This window comes from Ixodes scapularis, unplaced genomic scaffold (genome assembly GCF_016920785.2).
Source record: "Ixodes scapularis isolate PalLabHiFi unplaced genomic scaffold, ASM1692078v2 PGA_scaffold0__279_contigs__length_252992795, whole genome shotgun sequence".
Classification (NCBI taxonomy): Eukaryota; Metazoa; Arthropoda; class Arachnida; order Ixodida; family Ixodidae; genus Ixodes; species Ixodes scapularis.
The window spans coordinates 106,483,814-106,509,717 of NW_024609835.1; the positions used below are offsets into that span (position 1 = coordinate 106,483,814).

The following is a 25,904-nucleotide window of genomic DNA, read 5'->3' on the forward strand; positions in this document are numbered from 1 at the left end:
CAATGCAGCCAACTTCAGTCACGTATAGAGAAGAAACAGAAGACAAGCAGATGGCTGAGTGCTCGGCTCTTCCACTTCCGGGTTGTATTTTTGACATCAAAAGAAGCGGCGTACTCAGTTCACGATAGCTGAAAAATAAAAGTATAAATATGAACAATAAATATTCCAGAAAGGGAATGTTTTCGCATGCTCCCAATTCCTTTGCCATTTACGTAATTGCAAAGACGGAACAAAGAAGTGCACGGTGGAGGGGCATTTTAAGGGCGTGTCGGTGCGCTAACATTTTCATTTGCATGTTAAAATTTTTATTGGATAATGTATATCATATCCTAAAACGTTACAGACAACAACAAAAAAAAATATTCTGGAGTTGTCCGTAGCAGAACCATGGCAGTGCTTTGATTTTGTGCCTTGGTACGCCATGGCACGGCCACGTCAATAGGTTCTGAATTCGTTCCTCCACTTTGTGCTATTCCATTTTCCTCTCTTGTCTCTAATGGTGAATTCCGTTCGCAGATATCGAGCGCTCCAAAAGCGCTCCATTTGGAGCGCGCATATTCCGCTCGCAGATCTGGCTCAAGTTGGTCATCTTCCGCTCGTAGATCTCTGGCAGCGCCCGCTCCACGGAGCGCCCCAAACTCCGCCGAACTTGCTCTGCGGGATTTCACAGATCTCTCCGGAAATTGACAGAGCGGCCCACGTGATTTCCGTCTAAATCGGCGGCGCGCATGCGCGGCGAGGTTGGAGAGATCGGCGGGCCGGTCGGTGGAGTTGGATCTGTTCGGGTGCGTCGGTTGTTTACTCTGGACTGTGACGGCTCGAACGCTTCTACCTCGCGTAGATCAGGGATAAAAAGCCGGGAATGTGGAGCGTGGCAAATCGTAAGCGCTGACATCTGTGATCACCGAGGTAGAACGAAAAAAAGAACGACAGAAATGCCGGAGGCAGACGCAAGGTTAGGCCTATTCATTCTGCAGCCAGTGATTGTTTACCTTTTTACTCTGCATTCCATCGGCGTTTTCCCGTGAAATAAAGCAAGATGTGGTTAGGCAACGACCGCGCAAGTGATGGTTTGTTACCTCTTTGTTTATTAAAGTCGTACTAGCAATCTGAACTCCACCGCTGGCAATCGCTGTCCGTGCCCCGCCGCTTCGAGGCGGCCGAAAGGTATGTGACGGTGCCGAACGCGGACGCCTTCGCTATTTGTGACATGGGCGCCGTGGTACGTATAATTCCGCCCGGCCTGTGTCGCGTGTTACTTCTGCAGCTAAACAGTGACAGTCGTCACTGGTCGTCGGAAAGATCAGCCGGCTGAGGCGTTGGTGGGCTGGTCAAGTTCGAGCAGCGGCCATTTTGAACGGCGGAAGGAGAAGGGGTGGGGAGGGGTGTGGGGGAGGTCGCTCCAAAAATGCAAGTTTATCTTCCCCTCGTCGATACGGAGCGGGTCCCACGGAGCGGAATTTTGCCTCCCTCGCGGATTTTGGAAAGCGCTCCAGATCTACGAGTGGAATTCACCATAAAATAATGTTTAGAGAAACCCCCCCCCCTTTCCCCCTCCTCCCATAGCCATCGTCCTCTGTACCTCTCCCGGTCGTGGTACTCCTTTTTTACTATCACTTAGCCCACCATTCACCGTACTCCCTTAGTGCCATCAATTGACAAAAACCGTCCGTCAGGACTGGGTAGTTGCGTTTCTTTACAGTCTCAATCCCTTTTCACGTGGCACGTAACTTTTCTGCATTTTTAGCTCTTTCATATGGCACGTAAGGTTTAAACAGAAAAGGGATACATGCTCATAAGTTTCCCCCATATATGCTTTACCACGACGCGCTTGCAAAACCAATAGTTGATCATCTAATTAGAAGGGCAATCGATATCATGCCGGAACGAATGCATGAATTTTTGCCCGCAAAACTCTGCGACCCTTCTCACTAACTGAGGCTCCTAAAGGGCCCGCCATGAAACGATTTTTATACTTTCGCTAAATGCTGCTCAGAATCACTCCCTAACGTACGTAACCGAATAAACTTGTCTTCGTTTTTATTTGCAGGCAATGGGGCAGTCGGCAAACAAATTCGAGAATTACGAGCATCGTTCATCCCCTCAGCTCAAAGCCAGAGCAAGCGGCTACGTGGCCTGGTGCCTGTCCTATGCCGCCAGAGTTAACCATAGCCACGCGCTGGGGTCGACAAAGTAGAAAACACGTGCTGAGCTCCAGGCATGATTAGAGCTCAGCTATTCTCATCATCGCAGTGGTTGGACACGAACCACTACCCGAGTGTCCGCCGAGGCATTGATTGTTACGAGCCGAAGTTGACTGCTCACGCAAGTTCTCGTGCCCAACCAATGAGCCGCGCCGACTGTCGTCAGGAGGGTGGTTTTGATACCAGAATTACGTCATCAAACTTTGCGAAGGCAAGACTGAAAGAAATAGTCGCCTTTTATCCTCGCAATTTCACCGCGACCAAGAACATTTTAAATCAGTGGCAGTCCGTGCGAGTATACTTGGGCCAGAATACGACCAGTACGCCTCTCTGAAGTCAGGAACATTGCAACCCGATACCGGTGTATGACCCCTTTAAAGGAGCGATGCAACAATTTTTGTACTTTGCGCAAATACCGCTTAAAACGGATCCCTAACGTTAATGACCTATGAAACACGCGTTCGTTTTTCACCCCACGCAATAGAAGTCCCAGAAAAAAATTTAAGAAAAACGAGCAGTGTTCACCCCCCTCAACTCGCAGCCAGAACAAGCGGCCACGTGATCTGGAGCTGATTATATGCCGCCAGTGTTGATCATAGCCACGCGCTGGGGTTGGCAAAGCGCAGGACACGCGCCGAGTTCCAGACATTGTTATGGCTCGGCTGTTGTCGTCGTTGCAGCGATTGGACACGGGTCACAACCCGAATGCTTCTCGAGCTAGCAATTGTCACGAGCCCAAGTCGAGTGCCCACGCAATGCTCGGGTCCAATCTATGAACCGCATTCAAATATCGTCACTTGGGTGTACAGCGATCCCCGAGTTACGTCATCAAATTTTGCAAAGGAGAGATTGAATGAAAATGGTCGCTTTTGTCCTTGAAATTACACCGCAACAAAGGAGTTTCTTGGCCAATGGCGTTGCGTGTGGGTATCCTTGAGTCCCAGGTGTGCCAGTAAGCTCGTGTAGAGAGAAAAACATTCCAATTGAATATCGTTGCACCGCTCCTTTAAAGATATTCCAATGATAGGTGTTGCAAGTGCGTCACAGCACAGCATACAATCTGGGACTTCTGAGAGTGTTGCTTGGAATTGAGGAGGAAGCTCTCCTCGTTCCTGATTTTGTTACGTTCCTCGCATAACAAACTTGGACACAGTGCGTTCCGTATGTCGTGCCTACCTCGTTCTTTTTCTTGCGCTCTTGAACACGGCAAAACGAAGATCAAGGAAATCGATTGGCGAAAATCAATAAATCAAGATGAGAGGGCGCTTGCTCGAAAACTTGAGACTACGGAAGGGAATGTGGCGTACAGTTTTCGTTCGTGCACTTATTTCAGAATATGCCTGCGCGAAATCAAGGTGTTTTACAACAACGTTTATGCATTCCTACGGCATCCAGAGCAAGAAACAAACTACATCTATTGCCCTGCGAGCCTTCAGATTCATATGTCGCTGCATGTTTTTTTCCGGCTCGTCGCAGAAGGCTTGATTGGCGAAGGGAACACGGAATGCGTGTGCGCAATAAATGTAACGAACATTGCTCAGAATCGATATTAATACAGAATGCCTTTAAGCTTGGGATCTCTGAAAAACGTGCAACGGAACGCCACGGAAACCGTTATGAAAGGCACTTTCGAGAAAAATCTGTACACGAGAGTGGTAGATTGAGAAGAGAGGACGAAATTTGAAACGCGCCTCGGCGAGAATCGAACTCATGAGTTGCGAGTTCCACTCTACCACTGTGAAGGGATAAAAGTAATCTACACCAAAGGAGAGAAGTGGGTACTTCGTAACTTGCGTAACCTCTTTTAGCCATCCCAAGCAAGGGATTCCAACCAATACGAATATAAAGTGAGAGAGAGGGGAATATGGAAAGAGGACGTTGATAAGACGATACCTTTTTGCCGTATACACGTTTGCAATATGGCCTCAGGGCCCCGTCATCTTGCTCGCCTAGGGGGAGCTTGGGCGCGGTCATGATCCGATCATGACGCCTTAGCAAGGCGTTGAAATTCCTTCGAACGCGCTTGGGCGAAATCGCCCAAGCCTATGCCGAGGAATCCGAGACATTCGTTTTACTTCTATTGCTCGACGACTCCTGGCGTCCAAGCCCGAGCGGAATTAAAGCCCTTCTATCCTTGGAAAAGTGGCGCCATTCATTATTGTAGAAATGCTCGAGGCACGTGCCGCGTGCCACTGCTGGGAAGAACACGGCGCCTGAAATCTAGCTCAGTGGTGCGTTGTGCCGCCATCATCTTTAAAGGGCTTTACGTTGGACGTGTATCCTTCATCGACGCACTTTGCGCTACTTTTAAAACTTGATGGGGCTTTAAAAATGAGGAGGGGGGGTGCAACAATTTTAAGATTAAAAGAATTGGCATCTCGTCATTTTTACGTTGTTCATCATGTCCCCGAGGATACAGAAAACATCTGCTTCATTAAAAAATGTCGCGATTCCGCTGCATAATCGCAAAACCAAAGTCGAGCTTTTTCCTCCACCTGCAGCCACGAGTGGCAGCCGAAGGAACTACAGCGAAAAGTTGACGTGACCTCGCTCGGCTTTAAGCTGCAGCATAACTCCCGCTAATGCCAGCACAGAAAGGGAGAGTAAAGGCCTGTCCACACATGCAGCGGAGCGCTACAAGCATAGCGCTAACCTCGCGCTTAGCGCGTGCTGACGGCAGCGTTCACCAGCTTTGTATCGCACCGTCATAACTGTTGCTCATGGCAGCCGATAAGTAGCTGACGACACGTGAGGAGCGCTACATCAGCGCTTCGCTGCATGTGAGAACCGGCCTTAAGCGTTCTCCGATACAGCATACCGGAAGCTACACGGCACCCCGAATTATGTCACTAGGAGGCGGACCAAGTGTGACCCTAAAGACTGGAAGTGAGTGGAGGGGTGCCAGAAATGCTAATGTTTATCTCTTTTTTTACCCAACAACTAGGACCGGCAGGAGAAATCGGTTTTCTGTTCTTTACTTTAGAAGTGTCAGAGGGTGTGATGAGCGATCCCGCGACAAGCCGAAGAGGACGAGGAAGAAGAAGACGGTGTGGGGCATGCGAAGAGCGCGAGAGGACATTCGGGCGGTTGACAAGGGACGAAGCAGACGCAACCAGGCCAGACCTCCGTTGGCGTGACCGGACGTCGAGAGGCCCGGCCCACAACCCGCTTCTCATGCAGTCCGGGCGCCAACCTTCCGGAGGTAACCAAGACTGCATGCGTGGCGCAGTTGAACACCCGCTGCCGCTCCCTTGCCACAGACGTACGGGGCCGGATTCAAGCCTTCGGCCAACGCCCAGCTGCCTCGTTGCTACCTCCCTCGGCCCTGACCTTGGAGAACACCTGGTCATAGGCGGCCACCGACGTACGAGGCCTTTATTCAAGCCTTCGGCCATCGTTCAACTGCCTCGTCCCTACGTCCAGCGGCCCAGACGTCGGTAGACCCCTGATCATCGGCTGCCACAGGTACTACGCCGCATGGACTGAAAAGTCGTGAGCGAGGAACCTTTACTTTAGGGGACACTCGAACCTTAACATTTGTTCAAGTGGTGTAAATAGTTGTGTAAATATTCTTTTTTTTTGTCATATTTCTACAGTGCAATATGAATTATCCTATAACTCATCCTCGTGTCTTCTGTCATTTCTTTACAATATCACGAACCTCCCGACAATTTGGCGTCCGCGACCGGACGGAGACACTTTGAATTGTTCGGGATAATTCACTGCACGATGGATCTAAAAGATATAGTAGACGTAGGCAAGTCGTTAGGCCTACAGGGCGTTGAATCGAGAGAGTGGGCGGAAGAGAAAGTTGCCTACGAAAGGGAGCAAAAGGCGCGGGAGAGAGAGGAGAGAGCCACCGAGAGACTAGCAAGTAGAGAAAAAGCCGAAATAGAGGAGCGGGCACTGCAGCTGCGTTTAAGGCTAGTTGAAAGCGGAGCGGCAACAAATCTTGAGGCAACGCCCGAGGACAGTAACAATGGGAGGATGAATCTTGGTTCTATTTGTTCCCGTAAATTCATCCCGCCATTTGACGAGAAGCGAGATGATCTAAACGCCTATCTGAAACGTTTTGAATGTATTGCAAAGGGAGAAGAATGGCAAGAATCAAAATGGGCAACGGCGCTGAGCATGTGCCTTACGGGAGAGGCTTTGAAGGTGCACGGCAGGCTATCGCCGCGAGACTCTATGAGTTACAAAGCCACCAGGAGAGCTCTTCTGGAAAGATTCCGATTTACGACAGAGGGATATCGAGAAAAGTTCAGAAAATCCAAACCCGAGGAAGGAGAGACAGCTAGTCAATACGCCGCCCGGCTAGAAAGTTATTTTGATAGGTGGCTGGAAGTAGGAGAGACGCCTACACCGTACGACGCGTTGCGAGACACAGTCTTTGCGGAGCAATTTCTGTCCCAGTGCTACGAGAAGGTCGCTATCTTTCTGAGGGAGAGAGACTGCAAGACACTTTCGTCAATGGTTGAGACGGCTGATCGATTCCTCGAAGCACAGAAACAAAAAAGTCTATTCTTTTTTTGAGAAGAGACAAAAGCCGCCTTGAATCAGAGGGGTAATTCTGACGCGCCTGAATTTACCAAACTTAAATGTTTCCTATGTGGCAAGTTAGGACACAAGGCACCTCAGTGTCAAAATGGATATAAGCAAAAGATTCCAGCGTGCTCTTTCTGCCGAAGAGAAGGGCACGACGAAAGAGACTGCCCCAGGAAACGCGAAGAGAGACCACATGCAATGTGTTTCGTTGAGCCTCCTGGGACACCTAAGGGTGAGGTAGAACCACCTAGGAGCGCTATCGAGGAAAAAAGGCCTTCACTCTCCGACGATGATGAGGTTGGGGTGATTAATGTAACCCAAGAACACAAGAAAGTAAACAAGGGTCGAAACATGCCTGTCTTGCATGGTGTACTTAACCAACGAGTCAGCGTATTGCGCGACACTGGCAGTAATACGGTAATTGTTCGACGCAGCTTAGTCGAAAACACGTCTCACTGGAAAGGCGGGTGTGGTATTCCTTGTGGATGGAACATCGTTACAGCTACCAGAGGCTAGGGTGGAACTGTGTTCTCCATATTTCACCGGAGATTTGCTTGTAAAGTGCATGGAGTCACCTCTTTATGATGTAATCTTAGGAAATATTGAAGGAGCCCGAAGTGCAGAAGAGCCCAATCCCGGATGGAATGACCAGGGAGGGCAACCAAGCCCGGAAGGAAGAGCTCTAGACACTCGAACAGAAAGTGTTGCTATCAGCGACGTGTCGGCCGCTAGTAGATCGAAGCCGACAGATAAAACGGGCGAATCAAGCGAAGTCAAGAGGAATGAAATAACCTCTGAGCTTTTAAGAGAACGCCAGAGAGGTGATGCCACGTTGGACGTCTGTCGGAGCAAAATTGAACAGGTGCACAACACAAAGGAAGGATCGACGTACAGCTTTGGTTTATCGAAAGGCGTGCTGTGCCGAAAATGCGAGGAAAAAGGGGGCAAACACTTCAAGCAGGTGGTCGTTCCAACCACACTTAGAAATTACGTCTTGGAGGTGGCACATGACAGTGCGATGGCAGGTCACCAGGGAGTAAAGAGAACTACTGACAGAGTGTTAGATGCTTTTTATTGGCCTGGAGTTCAGGCTGACATTAAACGCTACGCTAAATCGTGTGATGCCTGCGAAAGGGCCACTCCGAAAGGGCAAGTCAAAAGAGCGCCACTTGGGCGAATGCCTATTATTGACACCCCGTTTGAGAGAGTGGCAATCGACTTAGTAGGACCACTTCCGACGACTTCGGAAAGCGGAAACCGATATGTATTGACGATGGTAGATTTCGCCACCAGATACCCAGACGCGGTTTCGTTGCCTTCCTGTGACTCTCGCACGGTGGCGGAGGGATTATTAGAGATCTTTTCTCGAGTGGGGCTGCCCAGGCAAATCTTATCGGACCGTGGGACAAGTTTCACGTCCGGGCTCATGAAGGAGCTTACACGACTACTGGACATCCAACAGCTTCTGACTACTCCGTACCACCCTATCTGCAACGGATTAGTCGAAAGGTACAACGGTACCTTAAGACAGATGTTGTGTAAGATGTGCCAAGAGAAGCCTCGATCTTGGGATCGATACCTGGCACCACTCCTGTTCGCGTACCGAGAGGTCCCGCAAGCCAGCCTGGGTTTCGCTCCCTTTGAGCTGTATATGGGAGGCACGTTCGAGGGCCGCTGACAATCTTGAAGGAAATCTGGACGCAGGAGGAGTTAGAAGGAAACTTGAAGACGACATACTCACACGTTTTGTACCTACGCAACCGCCTTGAAAGGACCACCGAACTGGCGCACCAGAACTTAACAGCAGCCAGGAAGCACCAGAAGAAGATATATGACAGGAAGGCGGGGAGGAGACTTTGAAGGTCGGAGACCGTGCAATATTGTTGATACCGACAAAGACGAACAAGTTGGTTATGCACTGGAAAGGCCCATACAAAGTCATCGGCAAAAAGAGTGAGGTCGATTATGTGATAGACTTAGGGCACACCACCAAGGTCTTCCACATTAACATGCTCCAAAAATACGAAGAACGAGAGCCAGATACTATGGTGAAAGAGCACTTTCCTTAATGATTGCCATCGAGGAGGAGGAAGTAGAGCAGCCGGTACCCTGCGTAGGTATCAAGAGCACTCAAGGAATCGTCGATGTGGTGCTGGCCAAAGACCTTACTGGGGGCCAGGAAACGGACATCAAAGACGTGCTAGGTAGGTTTGAAAGGATTTTCATTGAATTGCCTGGACGAACACATCTGTTGGAGTGTAAGTTGGAGTTGACTACTAACGATCCCATTCAGACTCCACAGTATCCGGTTCCTTCTGCAACAAGGCAGATGGTAGAAGAGGAAGTTGCAGAAATGTTGAAGTTGGAAGTAATAGAAAAATCGACGTCAGCATACCGTTTCCCGTTGGTTCTGGTGAAGAAGCCAAACGGTTCACATCGAGTCTGCATCGACTTCCGTCGGCTCAACGACATCCTTGTACCTGACGCTGAACCTATTCCTCGGATCGAAGACGTGTTCGCGGAAGTTGGAAATAAAGTATATTTCTCGAAGCTAGACCTCTCAAAAGGGTATTGGCAAATACCACTCGCCAATGATTCGAAGGAAAAAACGGCCTTCTCCACGGAATCTGGACTTTACGAATTTAAATGCATGCCATTCGGGATAAAGACGGCATCTGCCGTTTTCACAAGACTCATGACGAGGGTGCTTGCAGGCATCCAAGGTGTACAACATTATATCGACGATGTACTGATTGAAACCACGACTTGGGACGAACACCCAGATGTACTCCAGCAGGTTCTGCAAAGGATTGAAGAAGCAGGCCTAACTGTCAAGCCTAGCAAATGCGAACTGGGGATGAGAGAGATCGCGTTCCTGGGCCATCGACTAGGGCACGGTGAGCTTGCTCCTATACCGGTGACGCTAGAAAAAATTGTTGGTTCAAAGAGACCAACGAATAAGAAGCAACTGAGGTCATTCCTGGGATTCACAGGTTACTACCGACAATTCATTCCGAACTATGCGGAAAAGGCTCTACCCCTAGTCGAGCTCACCAAAAAGAAGGAGCCAAACATGTTGCGGTGGACAAGCGAGCGAGAGAATGCATTTCAAGAATTGCAACGAGCGCTTTCAGCTGGGCCGACTCTCCGAGCACCCGACTTTACGAAGCAGTTCGTGCTCCGAACAGACGCATCGGACAGTTGCCTGGGTGCCATGATGATCCAAGAACACATGTCGTTCTTGCATCCAGTTGCCTACGCGAGTAGAAACTTGTTGCCCAGAGAAAAGAACTATTCTACAATAGAAAAGGAAGCGTTGGCGTTAGTGTGGGCGATCCTGAAGTTTCACGTGTATTTGTATGGGAGGGAGTTTAAAGTTCAGACGGATCACCAGCCTTTGGAGTATTTACATAAGATGAAAGCAGCAAACAGTAGGATTCTAAGATGGAGTTTGCTTCTGCATGAATACCAATTCAGTGTGAGTTATATACAAGGAGTGGATAATGTGGGGGCAGACTATTTAAGCCGAGTATGAGGTACGCGATGAGTTTGACCGGTCTCCTCTTTGCTGTTGTAGGAATTCGTAGGCACAGGCGTTTAAATTTATGACAGGGACATTGATAATTGGAGCTCGAGCTCAACTTATTCTGCGTCTGAACGAGCTGGTTTGGACTGGGATCGACTCATGTGAAGTTTTTTTTTCTTTTTGGTGAGTGAAAAAACAAAAAAACCTTGTTTGGGGGGTCATTGTGATGAGCGATCCCGCGACAAGCCGAAGAGGACGAGGAAGAAGAAGACGGTGTGAGGCATGCGAAGAGCGCGAGAGGGCGTTCGGGCGGTTGACAAGGGACGAAGCAGACGCAACCAGGCCAAACCTCCGTTGGCGTGACCAGACGTCAAGAGGCCCGGCCCACAACCCGCTTCTCACGCAGTCCCGGCGCCAACCTTCCGGAGGTAACCAAGACTGCATCTGTGGCGCAGCTGAACACCTGCTGCCGCTCCGTGCCACAGACGTACGGGGCCGGATTCAAGCCTTCGGCCAACGCCCAGCTGCCTCGTCGCTACCTCCCGCGGCCCTGACCTTGGAGAACACCTGGTCATAGGCTGCCACCGACGTACGAGGCCTTTATTCAAGCCTTCGGCCATCGTTCAACTGCCTCGTCACTACGTCCAGCGGCCCAGACGTCGGTAGACCCCTGATCATCGGCTGCCACGGGTACAACGCCGCAAGGAGTGAAAAGTCGTGAGCGAGGACCTTTACTTTAGGGGACATTTGAACCTTAACATTTGTTCAGGTGGTGTAAATAGTTGTGTAAATATTCTTTTTTTTTTCATATTTCTACAGTGCAATGTGAATTATCCCATAATGCATCCTCGTGTCTTCTGTCATTCCTTTACAATATCACGAACCTCACGACAGAGGGTGACTTCCACAAATGTTTGACCAAAATACAAAAATCGTTGCCCCCCCCACCCCCGGGGGCCTCTTTTCCAATTTCCTGTCTGCCTTTTCTTTCTGCCTCCTCCGCAGCTCCGCCAATCTTCGGATCCGAAGAGGAGGCATCATGTAATGCCGCAAGGGCGTACTATGCTAAAGACGGCTCGGTACCTCGGAACCTTCCGAGGCCAGAGCTGAGCGCGCATAGCGCGGAAGCCACGGTGGAAGAAATACATTTAGGTGGTGACTCTGGCCGCTCTTCCCGCGGGGAGCGAGCGACCAGATCGTGTTCGGACCTAGCCTCGAACCAGGAGTATACTCTGTTTCACCTTATGATGTACCGCAGGAAAGGCTACAAGCGCGAGCTCTTTGCTCTGGGGCACATCTCGGCGGCATAAGCTCTCGTGACTTAAAAGCGGCTGCCAACGCTATGAGCTCGCGCTTCTAGCCTTCGCTGCGGTAGAACATAGGTGAAACGAAATGTAGTTAGTTCCGCGCCGCCGCGGAGGGCGCTGAGGTGTGAGCATCGTGGTATATGAGGTCTCTCCACGGCGGCCACGGTGTCGGGGGCGTAGCTTGCTCGCCTTTTTCGCGGTGTGGTGGTGGTGCGCGGCCAGTGGCTGGCCTCATGTTTTGCTTTCGTCCTGCTACGAGCACAGGTACCACCATCGTGCACGAAGGTGAGCCTTAACCCGAAGGAGAAGTTATGCTATAAGGATGGAAAAGACGTGCTTCGTTCCCAACTGCAATTCGGGGTACCGGAACTGCGCAGCGCGAGTATCCTTGTTTAAAGCTCCATCGAATGACGCTCGCCTGGAGCAGTGGCGTCGTGCAATTCCGAGGGCCGATCGGAAGTTCCTACCTAAACTCCTCATCTTGTTGAGCAAGTGAAGACCAAGCTTGACACTCTAATTTCTGTCAAAGACTGGGAACGCGAAGATGTCTGCACAGAAAAGGCTCAAGAAACCAAGGCTGTGGACTGTATACCATATTATGTACCTGGGTTTTTGAATGTGAAAATGAAAAAAAAAGCTACATGCTGCCCTGCATGCCGATACGCTTTCAGCATGAACAATAACACTTCTGCTGAAACAGCACTGACAAACGTGAAGAACAGAGGAGGCCTTATACACCCCAACAAGAACCTTTTCCAGCTACTAAAGAAGGCGGAACCCTTCTTCGTGAACAATAAAACCACCAGACTATCTACTGGGACACAATCGACTGCGTTCTTGACACATGCACAATAACGTTTCCATGCCCTGAACACAAAGAAGAAACAATTTCCCAGTTGCTCCACTAGTACTTTCAGCATGCGAATGCTACAACACCGTAAGCATATTACGATGAGTAGGAACAAACAAGCTCAAGAAAAGAAGAAATCAGCAAAGCAGCGCTCGTCTTAGTTTAACAGCATGGGCGAGAAACACAGGATGTAGGAGATGGCGTTATTTCGTAGTATGCAGTGAATTCAGCTTTTATGTACATTTTTGAGCAAAAATATTTGTCAGGTATTTTTTTACCTGTAAGACGGGCTGACACAATATTGTTAGAGTACAGATAAAAAGTGATTTATGTTCTATAACCGCTATTATTGTTTGACTTTCAGTCGCTGTGTCATCATGTCAGTCAGTATGTCATCATACGGTGTCATTATTTCAGTCACTATGTCACCTTAAATAGAATTGTTTTTCTGCTCACAAGGTTTGTATGTTCCACAGTAGAGGTTGACATTGTATGTATAAACCATTTGTAGTGCTCTAACCTTTATGCGCATGTAACGAATTATTTAAGCCCCACTATGTAACATTATTAGAATTTACATTTTTCAATGAGAAGGCAGGAGGAGGACGGAGAAAGTCACTCGACCTCCTATAAATCCACGCCATGTGTGTAAACAATTTACGGAACTGTTACCAAACAAGCTGCTTGACAAAACATGCGAGCACGACCCAGCTGTTTACTCTAAATCACTCTAAATTATTGAAGGCCCAGTAGATTATGCCGAGAAGTTTTATATATATACGAGTATTTTTGTCACGTTGAGTCATCATCGGAATGTTCTTGTTTAAAAAAACGGGAGCCGCACGGGGGAAAAGGCAATCAGTGCCAGTGCGCCAACATAAATCCATCATTTTACTAAGTGCACAGGGAGCCAACGAAGCGCGCTCGGTGCGTCGAACATAATGTGGTCGCCGCGTGAGACAGAAAGGCACCAGTAGTGTATTATGATACACGATTCAGCCAGAAACAAACAAGGGGGCTGGCCCCCGCCCCCTTGTTTATTAAGGGGGCGGGGCCAGTCTCGACCAATCACAGAGCCACAGGGCGGGGCCTCTTCTCTCTCTCCCATACCAGGGCCAGTCTCGACCAATCACAGAGCCGCAGGGTGGGGCCTCTTCCCTCTCTCCCATCCCAGGGACCAATGACAGGGCATGGGCGTTGCCCTGGGCGTTGGCCAGAGTAGTAGTAATCAGTCAATACGAAAACACGTGTTTCCATATCGGAAACATATGTTCCCGATATGTTTCCGATAACGGGGTGTCCGGTTTCTGACATCGATACTATCTGTGTAATTGATATGTGGGTCATCGATCCTATCTATTGGGACATCTAAATGGCTAACTGCGTGTTTCCGATATCGATATGTTTCCGATATCGGGGTGTCCGGTTTCTGACATCGATAATATCTATGGAATCGATATGCGGGTTATGCGGGTGTCTATTTCTCACATCAATCCTATCTATTCGGATATCTAAATGGCTAACTGCGCGCCCGCCGCTGGGTCTGACGTAGGAGTCGCGATTAGCCAATCCTATCCTAACCTATTCAGATATCAGAAACGAATGTTTCTGATATTTGAAAAAAAATTTTGATTTTCGATAACCGATAATTGATAATCGATCAATAAATTTATTACCGATCGATGATTGATCATCGACCGATGACCGGCCGATAGTTGACCATCGGTCGATAGTCGATCATCGGCCGATAGACGATCCCTGCCACGCAGCTGTCACGTGACAACTGCGAATTTTAATTACTCCGAAAAAGGCTTTTAAAATACTTTCGGCTATCGGCCGCTGAACGAAAGGTCGCTGGTTTCGAACCAGCGACCTTTCGTTCAGTAGCCCGACGCGCATGCAATCGTGGGCAGTGCTAGGGTACGCCGCTCTGTTACGCTCTGTCAAGTTCAGTTTATAGTTCGTGATGCTTCCACAAGGTGGCGCTTGAGGTCGCCGTCGCCACACCAATCAGCATACCTCGTTGACTCGTGGGAAAGTGTGGGGACACGCCGATGGATGGCGCCATGTGCAGTGTGGTTGGTGATATTCCCACAAGATGTCGCGAGTCGTGCGGCTAATCGCGTCATTTGTGGGGTGTCACCACACCAATCAGCCTAAGGCCATTTCTTTCTTTATATATATATATATATATACATCTTCTCCATAAAGACTCCGCACATTAGTTATGGAAGTGACACGACCGATCGTCATGCATCAAATAGCTACCATCGTGCTTTCCCTGCCAATCATCTACATTATTGTCTTTGGACTTGCCACGTCTCAACCAAACCCTTACGGCCACTGCACACTCGAGACAAGTTTGACGGAAGACATCAAGGTTCATCGATGTTCAGACTCTGTTTTGGCAATACGTGCCTGGATGAAAGTGTACTATCCCGAGAAAATTGGCGTAAACTTGGTCAAAAATCAGACTCGCAACCTAAAACGATGTCTTCACGAGGCCGACGTCCGTGTCTTGCGGAAACATGACCTACAGTGCGAAGACACTTGCAATATAAGTGAGTCGATGTATTTTCGTCGATGTCCATTCAATGTGTATCAAATTAGACGAGTGTTCGGTGGTAAACCCTCGATGTATGGGATAAATTTAGATCACGAGGCAACATTGCGTCTCTTGGACTTTTTGAATAAAGAGTAATCAAACACTCTACGTGTGTGTGTGTGTGTGTGTGTGTCTCAAACAAATCTGCAGAGTCTATTGAAAAGACTCATTGCACTGTGAAGAACAACATCGTATACATATTTATTTTTTTTTTGGCTAGCGAATTATACAAAAATGTACACAAGAAGTTTCAAGACACACCGATGGGAAACGCGAGCGACTGCGTCACAGTCCAAAATATTTACAAGGCGTGCGATGAGGAGGCTGATCGCTCGCTTCCTAAAACGCTCTTGTGTCCAAAAGGAAGCGTCGTGATCCCATCGCTGCAAATGCATCGCTTGTTGTCGAACGGATTCAGAGCAATCTTTTCGACCGCGATGCTTTTGTTCTCGTTAAGTTTTCGAGCAATCAAATGCTGCGTCACTCGGTGCAGAGTTTTCGTCTCTAGAGCGTGCTTGTACAGCTCGTAGGTCAACTTGCGAGACTCACATTTCTTTACTCCCTTGGCTCTTACGCAACACGTGTTGCTGCTTGTTTTGAAGCTGTATAGTTTCGGTTTCAAGCAACAAAAAGCCACCAAGTGAGTAGTCGGATATTCGTTTTTTAACACACCGAGCTTCATTTTGTTTTCGGTTGAAAAGAGTTTGTGACTCTCTGGATATCCAGATGTATCCAAGCATGCGTCTCGGAGTTGGAGGAGTTTGTCGTCTACGTCTGATCCCTGAAGGTGTAGGAAGAAGGAATCCGTGTCGCAGTAAAGAGCTCTCGCTGAGGGGATCGCACGACGAAGTTGATTATAAAAGAAGTCGTACATTACTATTTTTGATAACTCAAGAATCGAGAACCCTGCGTAGAGTGGTTGCTTGAGTTTGATCACTTTCGGAGCGAACTGGAAAATTACGACCTGCGAGCTAAGTGCTCGAAACTGCGTCAGGTTCGGTTTCTGAAGCATTTTCAGTATGTCGTCTGTGGTGTCCAGAGGGCACTATGAGCGCGGGGGCGGTAGCCGGGCAAAAGAAAACCTGGTGCGTATAGGACTTCTGAGTTGTACTCGGCACGAGCGGTGCTGGGGGGTGTCAGTTGAATAAAGGTCTTCAAAAACGCAACAACTGGCGACGAGCGTCCAGCCACGCGAGACCCGTCGAAGAGTCGCCCGCCGCACTACTCCCCGGTGACGCCGCGACGCCATGGCGACCCTCGGTCGAATTGAACCGTTCGACGAAGCGGGCACGGACTGGCCAACCTACATCGAGCGACTCGAACAGTTTTTCGTCGCAAACGACGTCAAACCAGAAAGGCAAGTGGCAGCGTACCTAAGCCTCATTGGCGCGAAGACGTACGCTCTGCTAAAGAGTTTGGTGTCGCCGGACATCCCGGCTAGCAAGTTGTACATCGAGCTGGTAGCCATATTGCGAGAGCACCTGTCGCCGAAGCCTCTTGTCATCGCGGAACGCTTCCGTTTTCACAAAAGAAACCAAAACGAGAATGAAAGTATCCTCGAGTTCGTAGCCGAGCTGAAAAAGTTGGCGCAGACATGTGAATTCGGCGGCACTTTGAACGAAGCCTTACGTGACCGCATGGTATGCGGCATTATCAGCGACTCCATTCAAAAGTGACTGTTGTCGGAAGCTGGCCTGACGTTTAAGAAGGCGCTAGAAATCGCAGTGGCGATGGAAGCCGCCTCCGCGAACGCGCAAGTTTTACATTGCCGGAGCGCGGACGCCGAGGTGCTCAAGGTGGACCAAGACAAGTCCGAATGCAAGCACTGCGGACTTACGAATCACACAGCAATTAACTGCAGGTGGAAAGGCTTAGACTGTCGTAGGTGCGGAAGACGCGGACACCTTGAACGAGTGTGCAGGAGCCAGCAGTCCGGGCCAGCAGCTTCTCAGCATCGCAGAGCACCGACACGAGGCCGGCGGAATCAAGGGGAAAAAGTCAAGACGCTGAACGTCGACACGGAAGACGAGGTCGAGATGTTCGAGCTTCGGGGGACACGTCCGCGGCCTCTGCAAGTAACAGTGAAGGTGAACACGATTCCGCTGACGATGGAAGTAGACACCGGGGCGGCGGTGTCGGTACTCCCGTTAGACCTGTACAAGACAAGGTTTCCCAATCTAGTGAAGGGAAAAAGTGGAGTCGTCCTTCGAGCATTTACCGGTAAAAAGGTGAAGCCGGTAGGAGAGGCACAGGTTGAAGTGGAGTACCAAGACCAGGTTCACAAGTTACCGCTGCAGATTGTGGACTTCAAGGGTCCCCCGCTTTTGGGACGTGACTGGCTGGAGGTGCTGAGGCTCGACTGGACAAGCGTCAAGGCTGTCCAGTGCTTGGAGAAGGGGAGCAAGGAACAAGTCGACACGCTTTTGAAGGACTTTGCTCAGGTGTTCTCAGACGATCTGGGCCGTCTTCTGGGGTTTGAAGCTCACCTCAAGCTGAAGAGTGGGCACACTCCAAAGTTCCTCAAGCCAAGACCAGTGCCCCACGCCCTGAAGGCAGCTGTCTCTAAAGAACGGATGGCACTGAAGGAGGCGGGGATCCTGACCCCGGTGGACAGCAGCGAGTTTGCATCGCCCATCGTGTCGGTCGTCAAAAAGAATGGAGACATAAGAATCTGTGGCGACTACAAGTCAACAATCAACCCGTGCTTGGATGTCGACAACTATCCGCTCCCCAGGATAGAAGAGATGTTTGCAACGCTGGCAGGAGGGAAGTTTTTCTCAAAGCTGGACCTGTCAAAATCCTACCTACAGCTGGAGATGCATCCTGCAGCGCGGAAGTACCTCACCATCAACACCCAGTTGGGGCTGTTCCAAGTGAACCGTCTTCCCTTCGGCATAGCATCTGCACCCTCCATTTTTCAAAGAACTATGGATCAAGTGCTTCAAGGGCTGCCGAAGACCACCTGCTACCTGGACGACATCCTGGTGACTGGCAGAACGCAGGGTGAGCATTTTGAAAACTTGAAAGCAGTCTTAACACGATTATAAGAAAAGGGAATGCGTCTTCAGAAAGAAAAGTGCAAATTCGTCCAAACGGAAGTTGCCTACCTCGGTCATGTGATTAGTCGGGATGGTTTACGAACCATGGAGGATAAGGCAGCAGCACTTCGAGATGCACCCACTCCAAAGAACAAGGCAGAGTTGCGTTCATTCCTTGGGCTTGCTAACTACTATGGCAAATTTCTACCGAACTTAGCAACTACCGTGTATCCTCTGAATCGTCTACTGCAGAAGAAGGCTGCATGGGAATGGAGCACAGACTGTCAGGACTCCTTTGATTCGCTTAAGAAGCTGGTGACGTCGGCACCTGTCCTGACATATTTTGACCCGCGTCGACCCATTATACTGGCATGCGATGCATCGGCGTATGGAGTAGGGGCAGTCCTGTCCCATGCGTTTGAAGATGGAACAGAGCGGCCAGTTGCTTTTGCTTCTAGGACCCTGACTGAGCACGAGAAGAATTATTCTCAGTTAGAAAAAAAAGGCCTAGCTATCATCTTTGGAATAAGAAGATTCCACTACTATTTGTACGGCTATCACTTCACGCTGATCACTGACCACGCTCCCTTACAGAAAATCCTAGGCCCAACGACCGGGATCCCTACAATGACAGCAGCGAGGCTCCAGAGGTGGGCCTGTCAGCTAGCCGCACACCTCTACACCATCGTCCACCGGTCTTCCGAGGAAAATGCCAATGCAGACTGCTTGTCAAGACTCCCAAAAGCAACGGACAACCCCAACACAGACGCCGTCGACGAAACGTTCGCCTTCTACTGTGAGTACTTCGACAATGTACCTCTTAGATGTAAAGACATTGCACGGGCGACGTCCAGAGACCCCCTCCTAAGTCAGATCGTGGAAAGAGTAAAGCATGGTTGGGGCCCAGAACGCAAGCCAACCGATCCAGAGTATGCACCCTTCCACGTACGCCGCAATGAGCTGTCACTCCACCAAGGATGTCTCATGTGGGGTTTACGAGTGGTGATTCCGAAGACCCTGCAGAAAAGGGTCCTAGAAGAACTTCATGGGGACCATTATGTCATCGTGCGCACTAAGGAAATGGCTAGGAGCTATGTTTGGTGGGCATTCCGGGATAAAGACATTGAGAGGGAAATTGGAGGGTGTACCATGTGTCAGCTGCACCGAAACAATCCGTCCGCTGCTCCCCTGCACCCTTGGGCATGGCCGACACATCCATGGGAGAGACTGCATGTGGATCTGGCGGGACCTTTCATGGGTAAAATGTTCCTCGTGCTCGTGGATGCTCACTCCAAATGGCCAGAGGTGTTTGTCTTGGAGTCTACGACGTCAAAGGTCATAATCCAGTGTGTACAAGATTGCTTCGCACGGTTTGGCCTGCCCACAACCATGGTTTCTGACAATGGGCCTCAGTTTGTGTCGGAGGAATTTCAAACTTTCTTAAGGAACAATGGTATCGCCCAGGTCACGTCTGCACCATACCATCCCGCTACGAATGGACTAGCTGAGCGGTTTATTCAGACCATGAAAAACTATCTACGGAAAAGAACTTCGAGCCATCCCCTCCGTACAAGGTTGTCACGTTTTCTTCTGTCGTACAGGAACACCCGGCACCCGACAACAAGAGAGTCTCCGGCCCAGTTCATGCTACAGCGGCATGTTCGCACCAGATTGGACCTCCTGAAACCATCAGTTGCAGACTGTGTGGCCAGCGCACACTACCGCCAACAGTGGCAACACCCAGGACAAGAGCGGGCTTTCACTGCAGGAGACAAAGTCTATGCCAGAGATTATCGAAGTGGTCACAAGTGGCAGCCAGGAACAGTCGCTGCCCAAACTGGTCCAGTGTCTTTCCAAGTGCAAGTCTCCCCGGGACGGGTATGGCGAAGGCATCAGGACCAGTTGCTCCGGGCACCGTCGCAAGACTCCGGACCTTCAGAGTCGCGTCCAGACGAGGCGGGAGGGGTGTCTGCCACGGCTTGGACAGACAGCACACCGGAAGACAGCGCAGGCGACAGATACCTTCCACAGGCCTCTTTGCCTGCACCATCCGAAGTCCCGAGGCCAAGAAGCAACACCCAGGATGCTGAGACGCTCATGGATGCAGATAATAGTGACGGAGAGCGACGGTATCCCGTGCGAGATCGGCGCAAGCCTCGAAGGCTAATAGAAGAGTGAAAAAAAAAGGCGACGGACTTTTTTAAACTATTTACTGTTAATGGCCGGATGTTACCAGCTGGGTATGTTTGTTTAAAAAGGAGGGGAAAGATGTGGTGTCCAGAGGGCACTACGAGCGCGGGGGCGGTAGCCGGGCAAAAGAAAACCTGGTGCGTATGGGACTTCTGAGTTGTACTCGGCACGAGCGGTGCTGGAGGGTGTCAGTTGAATAAAAGGTCTTCAAAAACGCAACATCGTCCTCTTTAACGCACAGTTTAATGTGTCCATGTTTACGTGCATTCTCGATCGTCTTGCCATATATGATGTTCATGAACAGTTTGGAAAGATTCTTCTGGAAAAAGTTGGTTGCTTGCTGTCTCAGCTTGTGGTTAGAATCAATAAACTCCTTCAAGAACGCTCGCTGCGAGAATATTAGGACTGCACTACACTCTTAACGGTGAATTTTGGTGACCTCTAGTCCTAACTGGATGTACAGCTTCAAAATCCGGTAGTGCAAAACGTATTTCGTTTTGTCGTGAAGTGTGAGCAACAGCTTCGTAGTGGATTCCTCTTTGGGCATTTCAAACTTGTCAATGAGACTTTTTTGATAGTCGGACAACCAATCGTAGGGAACGCTTTGCTTCACAGGGGCCAAGGGAAAGTCAGAATGAGTCTCGTGCAAGTGATGAGGATATCTGAGGTCTACCTCCAGAATGTAGCCCGTCGGAGCGTCATCTGGAACGTCACCAATGTTCAGGCAGGCAATCTCGTCTTTCGTCATCCACTCAAAGTCCGACACTGGCAGGGCTTCTCTCATTGTCGCCGCATACAGACCGTTCACGTCCAAGTCCAAAATCTGAGACGGTTCGTGCTGCGGGTTAAACGTATCCGTTCCCGGAACATTTGCGACAGCATGACTGGTCGTGCATTGGGTAATCCCTCCGCGAATACCCTGTTCTATCATGAGATAGGTGTCAGGATCGTCAATTAGCTGCAGTCTTACTTTCGACTGTTTCAACGCACACGACAAGCTTAGGGACGGTAACGATACGAAATGTAAAGCCTCAATTTCGTACGTCTCCAGCGTCCACCGTCTCAAGTTTTGGAAAACATCGGCAAGTAGGAGGCAGTCCGTCTTTAGGTAAAGGTCGCTGTATTCTCCGAGGTTCTTCAAACCAAAGGTACCGAAAACGACCTGTGCATGTTCATAGTCCTCTTCACACACCCCACTCCCAGTCAACTTGTTAAACAAGGCCTCTCGTGGCGGGAGGCTTTGACCCTCGTAACTCTCAAAGCTTGTAATGAAATTATAACAAAACACTCCTTTGCGGGCAAGGAGATCGACGTGTTCGGGAAAGGACTGACGAAGGCAACGAAAATGCTCTGTTCCCTTAGAGTGGAGATTTTGCACGAGCGTCTCCAGGCTTGTATTAAGAAATGCGATACTGTCAATAAAGCGAAGGTTGCCTATCTCTAACAATTTGAAATTCTGGCACGAGCTTCCGAGTACGTTAATATCCTTGGACTCGAACAAATTAAGCTTGCCTAGAAAGAAACAGGTCGTAGGAATGGTTATGCGCTAGGAGTGGAACGGTACGTTTGTTGATTCGATGGTTTAGGTTACACTGGGAGCAAAGCGCTCGCCTATACTCTCCCGTCATGTGGTCGTGGTCGCGAGTTTTAATTTTCTTGCTAAAGCTTTCGTAGCAAATACCACAGCGGGAAGAGTCCGCGTGGGAAGCCTCGTTTTCTTGAGTCATTTCAAGAGACACTTCACTCGACCTAATCAATCGGGGTGTTTCCTTCACTAGAAAGTTGAGAATCAAAATGAATCTTTCTACGCAGTCGGATCCGCGATGAAGGTATTCCTCAACAATGGACGAATCGTTCGAGCGGATGACGAGAAGACAGAAAGAGCTGGGGACGTGATTCTCATAAACACTACCCGTCGGCTGAGTCGGTTCCAGAATCGCTCCAAAGTCGTAAACGCAATAAAAGGGGAACTCTTCCATGACATGCGTCCTCCGAAAGTATAGTTCGTCACCCTTGTTTGGGAAGACGGTTTTGCTCGGATTCTTGTCCTTGCACATTGAGAGATGGTCAGACAGGGCTTCTTGCCTCTGAAACCCGGTCAGACACCTCTTACAACGAAAGCGTAGGCTTTTGGCATTTGAAAAAAGTCTCGCAAAGTTTGTAATGCCCACAAAATGATTCTCAACAAGGAGAAGATCGACATGCTGCTCCCACTCGTTATCAACTACCTTCAGTGGGTAGACAAAGTTTTTTCCGTTGTCATAACCAAAGACATTCACTGAGACACAATTATTTCGCTCAAAGGCCCCCACGTCCTGCGGGAAGGTTACAGGGAACGTTTTCGGAAACACATATTTGCACATATGTTCACGATACGAGGATGCTCTTCCTCTGTAAAACCCGCTCGCAGGATGCAAAACGGCGGGCACCGCAAACACAAAGCACATGCCCCGTTCAGATTCGTGAAGACGCTCAGTGACACTGACAAGGCATTGCTTTGAGGCAAGTTGCTCCGGCAGAGAAAAATGTCCGCAACCAACGGTCGGGGGAAGGAATCGTCCCAAACTAATAGTACAAACTTTGATCCCGACAAGAAAGAATCCCGAGCCTTGTTCCTGATAATGCTCCAACCGGGCAGCTATTTCAGTGGAGACTCGCTGAAGAAGAAGAAGAAAATAAATGGTGCTATGGAAAATTTGGAGACTCGCTGAATCGAACTATTGATATTACCGTCCATAAATGCGTTTTGGACCTGACTATGAAAAAAGTGTACAGTCACATCAATGTCGTCGTCAGGAAGGAGACGTCCGAGCTCGACACTGAGTGTCACATAAAAACGCAGAGGCAGACCAAAATGTCTGAGCACGTTTGAGATATGCTCTGCACGATGCCTAAAAAAGGTTGCCACGTCGTACGCCTCTGTGTCTCTTTCGTCTAAGTGTAACTCATATTGAGCCACATAATGACGAAGAGCGCACACTCTTTCGTAAAACGGAATGCATGGCGAGGGAGTCACATTGTGAACCAAGGCTAAGTGAACTTGTAGCGAGTCTGCACTGGAATAATGCTGTCGGTCATCGGGGGAGCACAGATGACAGGTAACCATGATGGGACTGAGATGGCTAGACGATATTCGTAGATATCCGACGATTAGGTGACGAGGGGGCTCGATGATTCGGATCGTCTAGGTGACCTTTTCAGAGATATCGAAACAAAAAAAGAAATCCTATACGCGATTTGAACGCTATGCTTTTAGACTGCTCACCTTGCTGTGCAAGAAGGGTGTGGTGGAGGACCGAGCTAATTTTTCTCCCTCTCGAAGACTAAATGCTGAAAACAAAATGTCTTATCAGCAAGGAAAACGCGAGGCTTTTAGTCTGCTCACCTTGTAGCGCGAAGATCAGGAGAAAAACGATGCGTGAGTCGGGTAGTTCGAGTGCGAAGCGGTTTTATAGAGTCACAAAGCTGGAGTACGCTCAGGGAGTTATATCTTCCTCTAAGCAATTGCATCTGGAAGTGACAGCCTCCAGAATCGCGAATTTGACACCGTGCATCGTATTAGGTTTCTGTAGTTTCCGCTCTTCTCTTTGAAGCAATCTGTTTACGATCTGACGAACGGCTGCGCGTGTTAAGTGGGAATTCGACACCAGGGTCGGTTGCTTCTGTGTTTATGGTTATGATAAGCCAGCGCGAGGAAGCTGGCGGGTCATCTAATCGTGTATTTTTGTAAGAAAAGTAGTAAATGTATCCGGCGTATATAGAAAGGTGTAGATACACTGCCTTTCACATTTTCAAACCGGCCGTCATGACGGTCGTTCTTAATAAGTTCCAATTTGAGACGCCCCGCGTCTGTAACAATGATTGGTTCTCCGAAATCAGGCAAAAGCACGTATATTCGTAAATTGTTGCATTATAGACAGGAAATGTTTGATAAGAAGTTGGACGTCATTTTCTACGTGTACGTTTACGAGCAACCATTTTTTAAAGATCACCCGGACGTTGTGTTCACTAAGGACATTCCACAAAATTTGGATCCCGAAACAAACTCGCTAACTATTTTCGACGACTTTCTCTCGAATAGGACAAAACTGAAGGAGATATGCGAGTGTTTCATAGGCGCTGCTCACCACTATAACGCCTCCGTCATTTTCATTACTCAGAACATGTTTCACCAAGATTCATACTTTCGAACAATCAGCTTAAATTCTACGGCTCTAATGATATTCCGATCGGTGAGGACGGTCGATCAACTCCAGGTACTATCTCGACAGCTCTTTGGAGGGAAGAGAGGGCATGTCCTTCCGCGTATATATTCGGACGCGTGTAAAACACCATTCAGTTACATCCTGATCGACCGGTCGCAAACTTGCCCCGATAATTTCCGCGTGAGAACAAGGATCTTGCCGGACGAGGGACCAGAAGTCGTCTACGACCCTTCCTCGTGAATCGTTTGGAGGAACATGCACGGTTTTTGCACCTCTTGTCCAAAGCTAAATCGTCCAGACAAAGAGAAGTCTTCGTGACGTGAAAAAGGGACATCTAAATATCATTCGCGAAATTTGCTTAAACCTTTGCAGAGGAAACGTTCCACTCACACCAATTATAAAAAGGAAGGTAAAGAGGTTTTTACCCCTCATAAGATCATTGGGAAACCGAAAGAAAGGTCACGAGAATATAAAGAGGGTATTGATACAGAAAGGAGGTTTTTTACCTTTGATCCTTCCGGCTCTCTTGGGTCTGTTATCTACGCTCGGAGGAAGAGCTATCGCCAAGGCCATCGGAGTGTGAAAATGAAGAAATACCATCTCATACCTTACAAAGAAGAGCATATTCCTGATATTTTAAGACAAGACGGGGTAGCGGAGGACGTCAAACTGAAGAAAAAAATCATTCAGACGCTTCATGAAAGTTTACGTCCGTACAATCCGGATATTAACAACGTCACGCATCAGGAAACAATTCCCTTTACGAGAAAACAAATGTCGCAGACGAATGATGTCACGGAAGATCGCGACATCAATGCAGTCGTCAATATTTTGAGCAAAACCTATAGGGAAAAAGGTCGATCACTTCTAAATTTGTTAAAACCGGTGATTGCATGGGACCCACACACGTTAGAGATTTTAATTGACGAGAAGCCTCTCCATGAGTCAAATATCATTGATATGGTTTCTTATCTAATTTCGCGAGCGAAACAGATGCCAGTTCCCATTCATTTCGAACGTGTCGCGACGCTATTGGTCAGACAAAATCTGCCGACGAGCATCGTAAACTACGATCGCTTTAAAGGAAGAGTGGTCAAAGCAGGATCGACCAGTCGACCAGGATCCTCCTCTCCGAACATTTCGCCGAAGCGTTCCTCGGAGCAGCAAGAATCATCATCATCGCAGCACTCACCTTCGACCTTCGCTGTTGCTGCTGCAGATGTCTGTGCTGATCCTGTTCCACTGATATCTCAACGAGTGCTCGATAAGGCATGGAAGATATTTTAGACGAAGATTACTTCAGGCCGAGCTAATTTTTTCCTCATTTCCTCCGCGTCAAAGAAAGAAGGTTCAGGGGCTCTTGGAGAGAATTTCGTCGGTGATTGCCTACACCCCCGATGGAAAGTTGGTTGTTCACGGAAAGAGGATCGAGGA

At 49.0% G+C, this 25,904-nt stretch overlaps 1 protein-coding gene across 1 annotated transcript; it reads left to right on the forward strand.

The window, feature by feature from the left end:
• The first annotated feature begins 8,817 nt into the window (after positions 1-8,817).
• LOC115330898 lies at positions 8,818-20,262 on the forward strand. Its single transcript, XM_040217465.1, has 4 exons — positions 8,818-8,953; positions 9,743-9,830; positions 18,710-18,871; positions 19,677-20,262. The coding sequence occupies exons 1-4, from the start codon at positions 8,818-8,820 to the stop codon at positions 20,251-20,253; spliced, it is 963 nt and encodes a 320-aa protein (XP_040073399.1). The 3' UTR covers positions 20,254-20,262.
• The last annotated feature ends 5,642 nt before the right edge of the window (positions 20,263-25,904 follow it).